This window comes from Aptenodytes patagonicus, chromosome 3 (genome assembly GCF_965638725.1).
Source record: "Aptenodytes patagonicus chromosome 3, bAptPat1.pri.cur, whole genome shotgun sequence".
Lineage (NCBI taxonomy): Eukaryota > Metazoa > Chordata > Aves > Sphenisciformes > Spheniscidae > Aptenodytes > Aptenodytes patagonicus.
Genome location: NC_134951.1, coordinates 65,778,379 through 65,795,422, shown reverse-complemented (window position 1 = coordinate 65,795,422; position 17,044 = coordinate 65,778,379). Strand labels below are relative to the sequence as shown.

Sequence of the window (17,044 nt, the reverse complement as noted above, 5' to 3'; positions counted from 1 at the left end):
GCCCACACGGCATCTACCCAGCTATGTATCGTTTCAGTGGAAGACAGTGCCAAACACTACACACTGTGCAATACCTTTACTACACTTTATTACACTTTTAGTATTCCCTTTTTATTAATGCAGAATAGTCTTTTCAGCTCCAGAAATGAGAGAATGATTTATTCTATCATTTTCTTTCCATTTGGAAGGCAGCTACAGTTTCTCTTTATTTCTAAGATGAATCTATTCTCCATTTCCCCCTTTTAATCTGACATCATTAAGTTTACGACTTACAGGGCATTGTAACTTCACAGTATGTACGATATGATGTCAAACAGGAAGCCCTGGGAATGAAGCCAAGTTCCAGTGGAGCTTAAGGATGTCAAACTCACAAGCATAGCTGAGTTTGGTCTTGGGTAATTCACTCATTGGGTTTCTCTAACTTAAATTGAGGCATTTTCTTCTGGGAAAGCAGAAAAGACACACACACAAACTTACCAGGTGACATTACTAATGTTTATAGATAAGAAGGCAGCTTAGTCTTTTCCCCCAGCTGGACTGAGCTTACTGTAGACCAAGAAATGGAAGACAATGGCAGAAACATATTTTTGGTCTTCTTATAACAGTAACCTCTTCATGTAGCCAAATTGAAAGGTCTCACCTCTGTAGCAGTATTCATAACAGAGAAAAGATTCCTCCATAGATCTTCATCACCATCATAAAAATCTTATTCTTACAGACAGATTTACACACAAACCTGTGCTGCCTGCTTTGTACTGTGGCATCTGCTAAAGACCATTTTCCAAACCCAAATTTAAAGGGAAACTATTTACACTCCCCTGAGAGAGAAGATTCTTACCAACTACAAGGAAGTATAGGAAAAAAATTAAAATAAAGCATCTGGAGATATTCCCTGCACAATCTAATATGTCTATGCCCCTAACAAGCTTCAAGACTTTTATAATGGTCTGATTGTCTGAGATAATTTTTTTGTTAATATTAAGATCAAAAGCCACCACTGAGCAGCAGCAGAAGAGCAGGGACTGATTCTGCCGTTCTCCTAGCAAACAGTAGTAAAGGATGGGTGAATACTGGGAACAGACCAGGTTAGCTCCAAACATCCGAGGATGTTCCATGAGCCTCTCCTAGACAATGTTTATTTCATTTTTCAAGTAGTACTCAGTCATGGCACTTTGATGTTTTGTTACAGCAGCAGCACTGAAAAGTATAAAACATGAAAAGTAAACATAGTTCCTTAGCGAAACCAACAGCCAAAGAGCCATGTTTGAACATTTCAACTGCATTATTCACCCCAGCGGGTAGCCATGCTGCATTTCACATTTCTACATTACTGTATATACTTGGTCAAAGTATCCTCACAGTCGTCATTTACACATTTGGTGACTCTTTTCCCTCATGGATGCTATTTTCCGTCTTTTGATTTCTTTCAGCATTAAAAATTGGCAAGAAAATCACCCATAACATATACATTCCTATTTATACTTTCCATTGAAAATTTCCTCAGTGAAAATGTAAATCTTTCAAAAAGAACTGAGCTAGATATTATATGTTAAGAAAACCTGAGAAATGGGTTCACCTTTCACCTATGTAACTTAGCCATGTTCTATGCCTGAATGTAATTCATGAAGAAAGAACATTGTGTCTCAACAGTACAGTGTATAGAATATTTACCATACACAAATGGACAACACTTTGCACACCTCCTGTATGTTGAGAAAAATACTCCACATAAAATTGTCAATGCTAGTGTCATTATTCTGCACTTCAGACATTGTTTCTGATCTATCCACTGCAATCCTTCTCTTTAGAGTAATTAACGTGCCGTTGCAACTACAGCCTTACTACTACAGAGGTGCGAAAAAGTTACAGCAATTGAAAGTTGTCATACTGTTTCAGTAAAATAAACAACCTTGTTGATGTTTTCAGTTTTAGCTAAGACTTACAGGACAGCCTTGCCTAGAAAGAATTTTAGAATTACAGTGCTTAAGCAGTGATGGCTCCAGTTAAATCCTTCCAGTCCAAGGGGCCAGGTAACTAGCGCTGCATAGACACAGGAAGGAAACCATGCAAACCATGCACAGCCAAAACTCACAAACTGAGTCTCTTCATTTGAACAATAGCTTAAAATACTCCTCATGAAGAAAAATAAACTTTACTGTATTTTCTTCCTCTCACTACCCATGGAATGGCTCAACTGGAAGAAGACAAAGAAAGTCTGCTGGAAGGATACTGGCTACTACTAATGGCAATAAAGTTCCAAACTCCAAAAAGGGAAATGTCCATTTCCGTAGAATAATAAAAGGGAGATTTCCAGTGGGGAAATCTGTGTCATTTTTTTTTTCTTTCTTTCTTTTTTTTTCCTTTTCCTGAGTTTTATGCTGTACTCATCATGGATAATGTTTTTTAAAAATACACTCTTGATTAGACTGGATTGTGAATGTTGATATTTTCTCTCATCTTTTTCTGAAACTATGCTAGCAGCAAGTATAATTTTTGAGCACTGCGAAGCACTCAGCTGAAAATGTCAGATGTTTCAAAATACTGCATCGTTCCTGGTTAGACACTGCATCCCGTATTCACTAAAGGCCTCAAGAGTGTCCCTTGAGACTGCTGGAAATCGGAGGAGGACAACTCGTAGGTCAGCTCCTGCTCTTAGGACATGCCAGATGGGTTTCTGTAACTGGCGATTTTAAAGAAGCCATGCTCCAGCCCTTTTACAACCAGCCAGCATCCTTCTTCTTCAATGCACATCCTGTTAAGTGAACCCAGACAGCAAAGAATAAAGCACTGCCCCTGGGGTAATTACAGTTATTCGTTAGCTCCACGCTCCTACAGGTAAACTGGGTCAATTTTGCAGCATGATTTGCAGATCCACTATCATGTCACATCCGCAGCACTGACTGAGTATTACCGCAAGATCAGTTATAAATGGAAGTACGTTTAGACGTAAAATTCTACACAGGTCTTTTTGATGCACAGTAGGCTCTTCATAAACATGAGAAATTCATTCATCCATGAAGGAGTAAGTAGTACAAGCTCGCTGACCATTATAGTCTGTTTTTTACCATTATGTATTTCAGCATGTAGACCACACCAAGATTTCCTTGCCTGACAAAATATACCATTTCCCATACACCACAGAGGATGAAAGCAGCAATTAATACGATCTAAACATACCTCTTTTTCTCCTGTCTTTTTTAAGTGCTCACATAAGCTCTTTGCACAGTAGGTCTGCTTGACACCCTACTGATAGGCTTTCCATAACTGGTGAATTTTACAGCTGCATGACGCAGAAATAATTATGCTGGGATCAGGCTCTATATACGTATTCAATTTTTGTAGACATAAGAAAGAAACAACAGGTTAACTACATCTGCACGACTACAGAATGTGTAAAATGCCGATATTCTACATAATTCTAAGTCTTCTTTTATCAATACACAGGCATTTAGATAAAAATACAAAGCAGGTCTGTAGACTTTCCAAACCTATCAACTGCAGACAAATAAGTCACTTCTTCAAACCTGATTATATTTGGCAGGATGACCTGTTAGGCAATTATTCAGAGTCTTACTTATCACAGCTCAACACCAGGACTTTCAACAGAACTCTTTATAAGGTTAATGTCCAAAACAGAAGACATCCAACAGCATCAGAAAAGCAGCCGAAGTGTACCATTATTATTGTAATACATCTGCTACCATAGGCATAGTCTAAAATACAGTTTAAATTACATGAGCTTAGAGATTTTCAGTAAACAGTTCAGGGTAAGGTTCTCAAAATGTTAGCTAATTCTACCCTGCCTAAATTAAAATTGGATATTATTTCAACCTGGAAAGTTCAGGCTGATGTTGACTCTTCAGGGAAATCTTATCAGCAAGTGTTTGCTTTTGTCAAAATTAAGTCCTGTTGAACTCTAGTACTAACAAGAAAGAACTGAAGAGTTTATGAACGATCAACCAGTGACGCATCACGTAACTGCCCTTGGTCCTACAAAGACTATTTCCTCTACTGCTAATTTCATTTTGCAGTTATCGCCAGATTAAATTTAGCATCTTGCAAGAAAAATGTAAAAATTTCCTTCAATTAATTAAACTCTGGATTCCTTGACTTAAAAGCAAGTCATGCACGAAACTCAGTATGGTATCAACTCCTTGGAAGCCTATGATTTTCACTTGTGATGCCCTGAAGAGTATGGTTTAAATTGTCATTTACTAAATTTATTAATAAACATGTAAATGCGTTCCATTTGAACTAATAAACTGATGATATGAGGCCCCTTGCACCTTCAAAGCTATGCGAAAAGGGGATAAAATTAGTTTCGTTTTTATGAATCTTCTAGATACAGGTGCCACATTACAGAGGCTACAGGCTAATCCTGACTTTTATAATGAAGTACTAAAAACCCATGAAAACTCATTATCAAAGCTATTTAACTTGGGCAATGACTTTGAGAACATGATAGACAAGCAGTTCGATAACAGGATAAAGAGCAGGATGTCCGGATGTCCGTAGCCCATCAAAGCTCTAGCCCCAGTACAAGAACCACTACAACTACGTGGAAGAGAATGTACAGAGGAAGAAATACACAAATACAGCTCTTAAGATCATTTAGCATAAACTGAACATACGAATGTGCTAATGACTGGTGCTTGAGTTTACGCTGAGTAATTGATCACTTGAAAAGTAGATAACAGATATGTAATGGAAGACGATAACCAGTAGCTCAATGTATGCCTCGGTGTACAAGAAACTGATTAAATGTATATAAAGGGAAACCGTGGTTAGATTCAAGCTCCTGAACAGTTAGACCCCTGCATATAGGATCTGACTGACAGTACACAGCATTCACCCTTGCTATCTGCTGTACTTCCCTGAGAATAGATTCCTGTGTCCAATGCAGTGAAGGCTGAGTGAATCTGGTTCCTGAAATAAGTGAGATTAAAAGCAACCTGGAACAGCCCACGGTGACCAGGAGGTAAGCGAGTGAAGTTCAGATGCCCATAATGGGTCAGGGTCCCCCAAGGCCAATACCTTGCCAGGCTGTTTAAATAAATGCAATTAACAGTGGCTGATGTAAAACACAGGATAACAAGATAACTAACTCTGTTAAGTATAGAATACATTGTTCCCTCTGATGGTAAAACCCACTGAAAGGATAGAAATACTCCACAGATTTCATTGCAGAATTATTTTAATTACATTGTTTCAAAAATTGTCATACTATCAAGTTTATTTCATATCTGAAATAAAACAAGCTAAAAAGGAGGAGAGGAAATGATAGCCCATTCCACTCAAGCAAACACCTGAACTGCTGGGAAGCAACATGCTGCACTCAAGGCACAGGCTACCAGAAGAATTTTAACAGTAGAGTAAGAATCTTTCAAGGGGTGGCAAAAAGAGCAAGTAGAGGTTTTTCTAACTGGTCTAAGAGCCACTGTGAGGATCACCATCTAGTGAACAAGTTCTTTCTCACACTTAATCCTACCTGGGCTGATAAATGCACAAACCCTATTTACTCAGAGTCAGTAAAAAGAATTCCTAAAAACGGTTTAAGCACACATTACTCTCTGCTGGTTTCTGAACTACAGTCATAGCTTGACTTTTTTAAAGAAGGAATTTAGTATCTACACTGCTGTGTCCAGCAACATGAGGTTCCCAAGCCGTGGGTGTTTACTATGTAAATCTCAAATATGCTCAGGTGGCACCTCAATGCATTTCACTACAAAGCCATGAGCAGTCCCACAGGGAAGGCGACTGTGTGGCAAACTGAAACTTGAAAACCTGTGCTAAGTTTTTAACAGCATTGCTAACTGAAATAAGAAAACCATTCTTTTTCATTTCAGAAATAAGTGAGGTTTGCTTTAGCTCCTTCCCTTGTATACTTTGACTGAATCACATAAACCAAAATTTCATGTGGCCCAGAACCAAAGACTAAAAATTTAAAGCCAAACACAGTTTCACAGAATCAGGAATGACTAAAGATTTGCACTATAAAAGATTTTTTTCATGACAGAAATCCCATTAGTCACTGCTTCCCCTACAAAAAAAAAAAAAAAAAGAAAAAAAAAGAAAAAAAAGAAAAAGTCAGGGTCAGTTAACATGCATTCCTCTATATTTAACCTAAGATTCAGATTTAACATTTCATCTCCACATTACTTTATCAAATTATATCATATATGCCTTAAAAATTCTATGCCCAGTATTTTCCAGACCAGAGCCTGTGGGGGCTGAGGATGGGAGGCAGAGCAAGAGAAGGAACCAAAGAAACATTAGGGATCAAAATGCACCTTTCTTCCAGGTCCTCTGAATCAGAGACACTCTCCCAAGTACCTTCCCTGTACCTTACCTGCTAGTCAGATATAGAGCAAAGAAAGAGCTTACTGAAAAGACAGATGAGAATGCCAACCTGAATACACTTGAGCTTAGCAATGAGTCCAAGAAGGATGCCTGAAGGATCCCAAGGATAAAAACGCCGCTTTTAGTCCCCACTTTTAAATCTGTTTCACAGCAGATTCTTTTCCTTTTGATGCCACCAAATTCTAACTTCAGCAGGTGTTTTCACAAGGAAAAAAGTAAACCCCCCCACATATTCTCCATTAGCATTAAAAAAGTATGTCAGTTGGCACTGGAAAGTAGTATCTTCTAAACTTCTTTCAGAAATTGGTACAAAAGCCACACAGCATACTGAGCACACTAAAAGTATTACATTGGTAATACACATATAATACCATAATATGTTGGTCCTTGTTACAGTGCTATTTTTATTCCTGTTAAACAATTAAAAAAAAATATTATTGTAATGTTGCTATTTACTGTGAAGATTTTTTTCCAGTGCATGGCAGTGACAATTCATGTTATAAAGAACATCTGACCACAAGATTGTTCAGATCTCTGTATACAGCTTTTTCTTTCACCACAGAAAAGCACATTGAACTTTTCTGATTAGAATTTATGTCAGTCTCAAACACAGAAAGAAATGTCTTCTCTGCCTATTGCACAGATACAGCTCTATCATCTACTGGTGCCAGCAAAAGAACACATTTGCGTCAACCAGCAAGTCCTACTGCATTTGAGATCCAGGCTTATCCAAAGGCACCTGTGCAAACCACTAGACTTCCCCCCCCTTTTTTTTCCTCTTTTTTTTTTTCTTTAGGCAATGCACCTGGAAAATGGGAAAACCTCTTGACTCCACTGAAACACAAAAATTTTACTATAGGTGGCCTAGGTTTTCCAGGGTAAGTAAATTTTCTGTAAAAAACCTTCAATTTCAGGTACAGGTTCTTAAACACTACAGGACTATAGATCTTTTCAGAGTATTTCTCAGCTCTGTTGTTAGTTGACAAATGACAAACACTCAGTTTATTAGTGGCTCTGTTCAACAACATTCTGGTCTGGTTTTGCCTTAAATATCATGAAACCAGTGTCAGGATGCAGTTAACATATATACACAGAGAGAGAGAGATTATAAACTAGGTCTGTTGGCACATTTAAGAAAAGGCTTGTTCAGTCAGCTCTGGTCTTGCCTGAAATAAACTTAGTTTCTCACCTAGAAGTTGCCTTTATAAGAGTAACACTCCAACACAAAACTCTTGTCTCTCAGCTGCAATGGTGCTTCATATTTGGGTCGGTGGACCTCTTGGACTAAAGCACAATCACTGCTGAAGTCCAAGTGCTGGCACGCTGCAAAGCACAATACAGCAACAATATTCTCATTTGTCATCAGGTGTTGCTTTCAGGAGCATCGAGGATGAACCAATCTTAAATTCTTTTACTAATTAATAAATAATAAAATAAGCAACACAAGTTTTGCATTGTTTCTTCAATGGGATCCTCTGGGACAAGTTCTGCCTTAAGTTATATTATGGCAAAACTATTTCCATTCACTGTAGCCATAACATTTCAACACTTTTAACTTTTCCTCCTTTAAGTTGCTAGAGATTTAACCTAATATAAAAGAGGACAAGGATGTGACTGTGGTTTAATGGGTCTGCATATGCTCAATGTGTTTAAGACATACTTTATAAAATATGAAATTAGATTCTTCATCTAGTGTCATTTTATTATTTAAAAATGTAACACTTCTCCCTGTCATTCTTCTCTTTTTTAATAGGAGTTGACTTGCAAGTCAACCACTCAGATACTGAGGTACAGCTCAGAGAAAAGTTACTACAGGGAGAAGAAAGAAACCATGACCGTTATATGACGCTGAACAAATATTAGGCATAGCCACAAATCATTAGAAGTATTTGCTAATAAAATATTTCTGAAATCATTGCTTTTATTTTGTACTGTATTTCCAAGTCTTTTCCAGAAAAGCATTTAAGCACATGCCTAACTTAAAGCACCTGAGAAATCCCATTGATTTCAGTGGGCTTAATCACATCCCTTAAGTCCCACACATTCTTCAGCACACTGCTGCATCTGGACTTTTTATAATAATCAAATGAGAATAAACCAAATATATGTTCAGTGTAATCCATACTTTTCATGTAGAAAATGTAGGCATAGTCATTTAATAGACATGAAAGCACTAGGCTTTCAGCCTTACAAAAAGAAAAGGCTAGAGAAGATTGATTCACTGTCATATTGTCAAATATTTTGTGTGCATTACAAAACTCTGACCCCTTTTTACTGAAGAAGAAAGTATTTCTGGACATGTTAACGTCACCTGGACACTGTCAAAATCAGAAGCCTAAGCTGGTGTACAATCACTGTCCTAAGGAAATTATTATATTTTCATTTTGCATTCACAGATAGGACTGACATGGACATCCTTGGAAATTTTGTGAGTAATTCTAAGTTAAAATACGATACCAAAATCAATTAAAAGTATAGCATTTATAAATTTGGCATTTTAAATGCTTGAACAAGTATCATATCTTACAAGCAAAATCCACCTGCAGAGCTTGAAATGCATCTGTCAGATTCTGATGATTTAATGTAAAGAAGCACCATTTATAGGGAGAGGCAATACCTTTTATTAGACCGGCTCATATGTTCCAAATCTTATGTATACATGCATATATACAAACCTTTTCTTAGGTGAATAAGCCCTTGTTGAAACTCCAAAGAGGGTCTGAGTTGGCCCAGTTTTCAGGCCTTGAAAAGAACTTTTTGTACCTGCAAGTTTTTTCCATTTTTTTTTTCTAGTGGTATTATCTGTTATAATGTAATAGAAGTTGCCTCTGCTATCTCTATAGCATCAGAGCTATAACATCACTGTTAATACAGAATTCCATGCTCTAGGAACCCTAGAGCCCTCTGTGCAGAAGATGGTATCTTCCTTGAGGGAAGTTCATGTAGCTTATGGAAGTAGCAGTTTTCCCAAGTAGTTTCAACCCTAAAATTCCAGTCTGGGGCCTCTCTGGAGCCAGGAATACCAGTCATGACAAGCTATATAGTAGTTATGTGTCAGTCCTTGTCAGCGCTCCAAGGACAGTATGTGACAACAGAACATACCTCTTTTATTGGTTTCCCTTGTTATTAAACACAGCCCATACAATGCCTTTCCATTTAAACCGCTGATACTGACTAAGTAACATCTTCCAGGAGACAGGTGGAGAGCTGAACCGGAGGAGAGGTGACAGTGCAGATGACAGGAATGTTTCTGTTTGTTTGCCAACCCTCTTCTCACCTCATCTTGCAAGGTTACCAGCCTTGAATGTTATTCTGCCTCACTCTCTTGGATATTTTTTAAGAGATTGCCTATTTAGCTTTTAAGGAAAAGTGCTTTCAAATCATAGTTTTAATTAACTCAGAAAGAAACGCACATTTCTATTACTTGTGTGTCAACAGTGACCATTTGTATCTTTGACCAAAGCCAAACTCTATTTCTCCAATGATATGCTATTCATATGAAACGTGAATCAGCTCAGTTTAGTCTGCATGTCAAAATGCATTATCTGCTTCTGAGTTTGGTCTCATTTGGTCTGTCCCATTTGGTAAATGGGAAAAATAACATATATACATAACTACTAATGTAGTTTGGAAAAAGCACCTTCAAATTTATCACTGGTGGATTATGGTATAGGAATGACAGAATGCTTAAGTGGTAGAGGGCGAAGTAATTAGAAAAACAGTATTTATGCGTTCGCAGGGGTTGTTATGCCATATGTAAAGGTCTTGCAGCAGGGAGAGAACAACAGTGATGTTTCTACCTCAAATTTGTTGGAATGCAAAAGATTCAGCCCTGTCAATTTTCTATACTTTCCTATTAGATTACAGACAAGGAATTATGGTATTACACTTCATTCTTGATCTACTGTAATTCAAAGCGGGTGATAATTTTGGATCATCTACAGCAAGCCATCTCTCTGTGCCAATTTCTGTGTCTATAGAAAGGGGGTAATAAAATACCTAAGTAACTCTCAAAAATGCTCTGAAATATACCTTGGAAAAGACATGCTGGTTTTCTTTTACTTCAACTGACTTCAAGTTATGGCATTTTTCTTCAATGATGGTTTTTAGTTAAAAGCAAATAATCACTCAGTTAAGGCAACTATTTTTTGCTTGCTAAACCTGTAATTTCTTCAGAAGGCACTCGCTTACTGATATTTAATATAGTGCATTGCTTTCATAACAGTGAAATACTTGTGCGTACCACCAGCATTTCATGACCAGAAGCTAGCCTAGATAACTTCCAGAGGTCTCTCTCAACCAACATCACTAATTTGACAAGATGACTTGCCTGTAATAGTCCAAGTCCTACAAATATTGGTATCACAGAGATAAGAACCACAATGTGCTATGCTGCGATACAGAGCAGCCTTATAAAGTATGCTGACATTTAAAACTCAGTAAAAGAGTTTAAACTATTTTTCTTTTCATTGAAATGAGCTTCAGCCGAAGTTCCCAGGGTGCAACCAGGCTGCCCAACCCCAAAGGGGGGAAGACTAAATGCTGCAGGCGCAGGGCTCGTGCGACAGAGAAGTAGCTACAGCTGAAAACTGATCTGCAAGGGGATCACATCTGACACCTTCACATGTTAAAACAAAACAAAAACGTGGCAACAACACTGTCCGAAAAGGTTGCCAGGGATTGTCCAGCTGCAAGTAGGGCATAAATGCAAGTAACAGATATGATAGTCTGTATAATCTGATGAAAAACAAATAACTTACCCAGGGCACAATGGGGATGATTGTCCAAACGACACAAAAATGAAAACCTGTTCATTCAGGCTTAGCCTCACATCTGCTAGTGTCCTGTCCTACAGCACTGCAATCTATTGTTTAATTCTAGGTTAAAATGAAGTAATCTAAATATGCACGCTGTTATATAAAGGGACCAGGGGATGAAATTACAGCAGTTTCTAATAAGGCCCTTTGAAATCCTAAACTAGCAAGTTAGCAGCCAAATTATTTTTCTTCTACTAATACAGATCGAACAGCAAATAATTACTAGAAGAAGATAAAATAAAGAGTGTAAAACTTCTGTAGTTCTCAAAATCCTATGTTTGTTTGCTATACCAAGGCACAACAGAGGACTATTTAGGTGCTAAACTTTTATCATTTTCTTAACCATCTCCAAGACCACTGTTAAAGAACTTTTGTCTCCTGATTGCTAGATTCTTCATAAACACAAGATCTGTAAAGTTTCCTCCTCTCCCATTTCAAAACTATTTAGTTTTTTTAACATGAATGTTTTTAACATGTTTTAACATGTTTAATGTTTTAATGCTTAATGTTTTTAACATGTTTAATGTTTAATGTTTAATGTTTTTAACATGTTTTAACATGTTTTTTTAACATGAAGAATTTTTAACATGCATCTTTTGAAAAACTATTTCTAGTTAGAATTTAGTAAAAATCAGCATATTTATTTTGAACTATAGCAATAATAGTAATATAAAATGTAATGTGTTTCATTAGATCTTCTACTTTTTTTTTTATTTAGTGTGTATAAAATCTATGGCAATCACAGTTATTAAAACTACATTTTTACCTAGCTACAACTGTCCGCGTAAAACCAATTTATATGGCTTTAAGTATTCTTTTAGTCGATAAGTAGCAGCCTGCACATGGTGACAGACATCACACCAGAATATAAAAAGGACCATTTGGTTATTTTCTTCTGTCTGTGAAATACATGTGCTACTATTTTCTTCTATTTCTTTCAGAATACTCATAAACAAATTTCCTTCCTATGCACGATGTACGAGCATATTCTGCATCTGAATTCGGAAAGAAAAAGAGTTGTGAGCTCTGTAGGACACACACCCTGCCCCAAGGGTACAGTACCACTGATGAGCCCCAGCCCAGCCCGCTCCATGCCAGCTGCAAGAACTCCCTGGATCTCAACTGCACCTGATGGATGCCAGCTCTCCTCTGTGTCAGGTAGTAACTTGCACCATTTTCCTGCTGATCTTCAAAATACAGCTATTTACCTATGCGGTTCTGTGTAGAGACAGGAAAACCTAAGTATAATAAACTCCACTCTGATTCTGACTCTTTTTGATCACTGTACAACCTAGATTAAGACTAGATTACCCCACCTCTGCCACATGGGACTGGGAGCGGGAAGGCAAAGGAAAGCGAGCACGACAGACTTCTCGGCACAGAGGCTTTACGGTACGACAAGCAGGCAAGGAGACTGACTTCTGGTCAGTCGGTGCATAAGGATTTAAAATGTAGCAGGGGCAAGGAATTCACTACAAATAAAAATAGAGAAAATAAATAAATTAGTGACATAATGCAATAAATGGTGTGTATATTACATCTAATCAAGCTGGCATCTCAGAAAACACAGCAGCTGCTCAATTCAGTCAAACGCGATTCTTTAGAGGCTCAGAGAACAGGGGTGCACTTAGATTTCTGAAGCAGCACGTGGTCACGCAGTCACTGCTCTGAGACAAAAGTGGAAGAGTTTATTTCTTATATGGCAACAGGGATGCTGTGGAACTGCTCGTAACTATGAGCATATCAGTTTCACCTGACTGTGATACAGTTTAAGGACAGGAATCATAGAACCAGTCGTTTCTTAGTGTATTTTAAAAGAATAGAAGACAGAGTAAACAACAAAAACTCGAGTTAGAACAATAGTAGGGATCTCAGAATTATGGAGAAGATCGTCACAATAAAAGCTACACTACAGCTCATCATACTTCAGGAGGATGACCTACTTGCAGAAATTAGCATAATTTCTTTTCTTTAAAATAAAACTTGAATCATAGAATCATAGAATAGTTTGGGTTGGAAGGGACCTTTAAAAGTCATCTAGTCCAATCCCCCTGCTTAACCTTGTTAACTAACCCAAGTAAATGTGCCTGGCCTCCTTTCCCAAGGATGAAAGGCTCTTAACAGACTGCCCAGGGAAATGAATTCAATAAAGGAATCTCTCTATTCAGAAAACTCAACTGTCCATCAAACATACTATCCAACAGCAAGTACCTTCTAACCCATCTCGGTTGCAGACAGGCAGTCTTTCAAGTAACCAAGGACTAGAATATTTGGGGCAAGGTGCCAGCACAAGTTTCAGCACAGGTCTTGCATTCATGCTTATTCACACAATCTAATACGCTCGCAGCAGCGGCTAGATCCTTAGGCTCCTTGAATTTCCATGATCTAAATCTTATGCACCCAGCTCCCAGAGAGGAATCCTGAAGCTGGAATGAAGTACCTAGGCTCCTTGAACATGTCAAGAACCAGAAATCCTGCATGATGAGCAGAAACTGCCTGGAGCTGACCAGTACAAAACACATTAACCACTACAAAACACCAGGGCAGTACAAGCAGAAGGGGTGTAGGATATACATCTGATACTTTCCTGGAGCTTAAACTACCAAAGCCTCGGCTAGAGAACGCTCCCTTCTACCTGGGATCTCTAGTCTTGCCCTGCGGCTTTTAAAGAAATAAGCCAGAAACACTATTTTCTTTTTTAAAACTTGGCTGTGAGAGGAGTTTAACCATGATATAATAGTGAAAAGGCTTCTGAAGTGGGGGAACGAAGGTTCAGTATCTGCTCTAGGCAGACGGGCTTCACACCACAATTCCTTTTCCCAGGACAGTGCCCAACACCTGGGTGAGATCTTAGTCTGGGTGCACACCTGGATGAAGGGAGTGATGAAAGGGAACTCTTCCCACCCATCACGTTGAAGGTCTGCCACTGTTCAGCAAAGAGTAAGAAGAATAAACTCTTGTCTTGAATCACAATTTTCTGTGACACTAACAACAGTGTAAGGACAGCAAATCCTATCTCCATATGCAACATGGCACAGATTTCACCTCAGTTTGTAGCCTGCAAAACTGTTCTCACTATTAGCATAAAGCGATGTAGTAACTATGAAAAGTACTGCAGAAATTAGACTACGATACGGTAGTAAAATGGCTACTAAAGTATGCATTTATGAGGCATCCAGTGGTGCAAAAACATTTTAACTACTATGAAAACACATTTTTGCACTAAGCTAAACTGGCTCGTCTACTTCCTATTAATAACCATACTATGTATACTGCACAGAATAATTGTTTCACAGACTATGAGAGAAGAACTTCTGCTTAATGTTTTATGACCTTTATAAAACTTTATTAAATTATGAAGCCATGTAGCTTTTACATGCTCTAAAGTCTTGGTTGGGAACAGTTTAAATACATAAATACGTGCAGCTGTCCCAAGTAGTGCCACTATGGTGACTTAAGACACTTAAGACTTTCCAGTTCTGTACCATTTTAAATCAGCAATAAAACTCTAGTCCAAGATAAAGTCTCAGATAGGAGCTATCCAGTCAGGAGCAAAGTACTCCTTATTAAAGTAAATTACTGACATTTTAAAAATACATGCAAGCTCTTCTCAGTTCCTTGCAATTGCGTTACCTATAAAAGTCTCTGCTATAAAAAAAGATATTAAAACTAGTTTATTACATGGATAACCTCTTTCAGCATGTCAGAAATAGAAATACGAAATCCCTTTATTGATCTTTAGTACACTGAGCCCAAGCTGAGACTTGTGGGGATCATGGTACTCGCAAAATCTGCCAGTACTGTGACCACTAGAAATTAAGATGTTAAAAACAAAGCCAACTTTAAATTTGATTGGCGCATGCTGCCTCCTCAGAACTGCAGCCTGGTGGTAAGGAAGTCTGGAGACCACATCCTTAAAGGAAAGGAAAAATTGGAAAGGAAAAATTAGAAAGGAAAAAGGAGAAGAAATGTCCACCCTGTTTTTCCCAGCTACTTCGCCAATGACAAGGGGAATCTCCCTCTGACATAGCACAGGGAGATACACTGCCAATTCTCACAGTCCCCTTGAAATCCAGGAGAGTCCCGAAACAATTCACGTACGACATCTGCCACAGTCTGACAATCTCTTGTTTGCGTTTTTGGTAACTCTTGTTTTGGCAAAACTGACAGACCACGGTGGATCTACATTTTGATACAATTATTTGAACAAGGCATACCACTGTGCAAGTTTTTAACATTTTGTTCTTCCAGTGTACCTCAATTATACCCCTCAGCCCTCCAACAATTCTAGTTCTGCAAAATCCTACATAACTATGATCTTTCACCTTCAACAGGTAAAAAAGAAGATTAAACCCCCTCGTTTCATGTATGAACTAAGAAAAGGTTTGAATCTAAAAGCTCAGAAGCTTTCCCCAGATCCTACTGTAATTCTCAAATCCGAAGTAAAATCCCTTCAAACACAACTTGAATGGAGTGCAATTTATTCCATTCAGTTTAGCAACATTTGTACTTACTGACTGTTCACTTAGATCCTGAGAGTCTTCCATGGAGGTTATTCACCTTTCTTTTCCCCCACAAGCAGAAATTATCTTCCCTTCAATTTACAGCTCAGTAGTCTAAATTAAAAAGAAGAGAAAAAATTAATATGTTAGTCTGTAATCCTCACTTCTCAGGCAAATCTGCAACAAACACACACCCTAACTGAGCCTGTGGTTTCACTAAAATCTGCAGCAAAGTTCCCTTTGACTTCTATGAAGCCTAATTTCATACAAAATGTTTCAACACCTCCAGTATTATTTTGGGAAGCTATCTAAAATACACCAACAGAAACAGGAACACACTTAAGAAATAATTCTTCAACTCCTGCTGAAAAAATAGTTATGAAAACAAACCAATAAAAAAGCTAAAATGTTTAATACAGGCAGCTGTTTAAGTAGACAACAAAAGATAACCCTTGGGAGAACATATTAGAAAGACAATTATGGAACTCTGAACAAAACTGCTTAATACACATTTAATGATAACCTCTTAGTCATTAAGTGTCTGGCAGAAAAAGGTTATTATGCAATTATCAGCATGAAGTCCGCTCTCTAAGGTCCATTAAATTCCTCCAGGATTAAATAAAATACACAAAGTGGTTTATAACAAGCAGCTCCCTACAAAGTGCTAAATGACAGACATTACCCTAATTATCTGCTATGTCTATGCCTTCTCTCATAGGGTGAATCACTCTCATCAAATATTGAGATCTTCAATAGGAAAATTCTATTTTGAAAGAGTTCTGCATACGAATGATTACTGTAACCTTAACTATAAAGCCACACAATTATATTACAATCTCCATTCTCAGAAAAGATCCACTTTGGAGTTACACAAATTTGCATAATTTAGAACAAAACAAGTACCAGGGATATTTCATATATACAACAATTAATCAAAGCTAGTGTTACATTTAAAAGAAAACAAAATATATAACAGTATGTAAACACATAAATTAAGGAACCCAAACAACCTGGATTTGTTTATCAACAAGGCACCCCAAGAAACCATTACCTGGGAGTATGCCCAATAACATAAACATATTATGGATCTTTGGTTTAAATTTTGACCAGCAAGCACTTATACCTTACGCTACCTCCAGCCTGCATAAACGCAACCGTTACTTATCTGAGGTTAAACAATGTATAGCTCTGTTGGCACTCGCAGAACATTTGAAAGGAACCGGAGCTACAAGCCATTGCACCCACACGTCCCCAACCACTGCCTTACGTTGCCCTGTGAATTCCTCCTCTCTTAGTCTGAAGTGCCACTTACTCGCCATACCTCCGTTTACTCCCCAAAATGTAACTCCCAAAATTTCCTTATGT

At 37.9% G+C, this 17,044-nt stretch overlaps 1 protein-coding gene across 12 annotated transcripts in view; it reads right to left on the bottom strand.

Annotated features, from left to right (window-relative positions):
- EYA4 (EYA transcriptional coactivator and phosphatase 4) overlaps nucleotides 1-17,044 on the bottom strand; it is a 160,116-nt gene that overhangs the window by 125,161 nt on the left and 17,911 nt on the right. For all 12 annotated transcript variants that reach the window (XM_076333637.1, XM_076333633.1, XM_076333638.1 and 9 more), the window contains one exon: nucleotides 15,692-15,793. In XM_076333637.1, coding sequence (XP_076189752.1) covers nucleotides 15,692-15,724 — 33 coding nt within the window. In that variant the 5' untranslated portion in view covers nucleotides 15,725-15,793. The remainder of the gene's footprint in view (nucleotides 1-15,691; nucleotides 15,794-17,044) is intronic.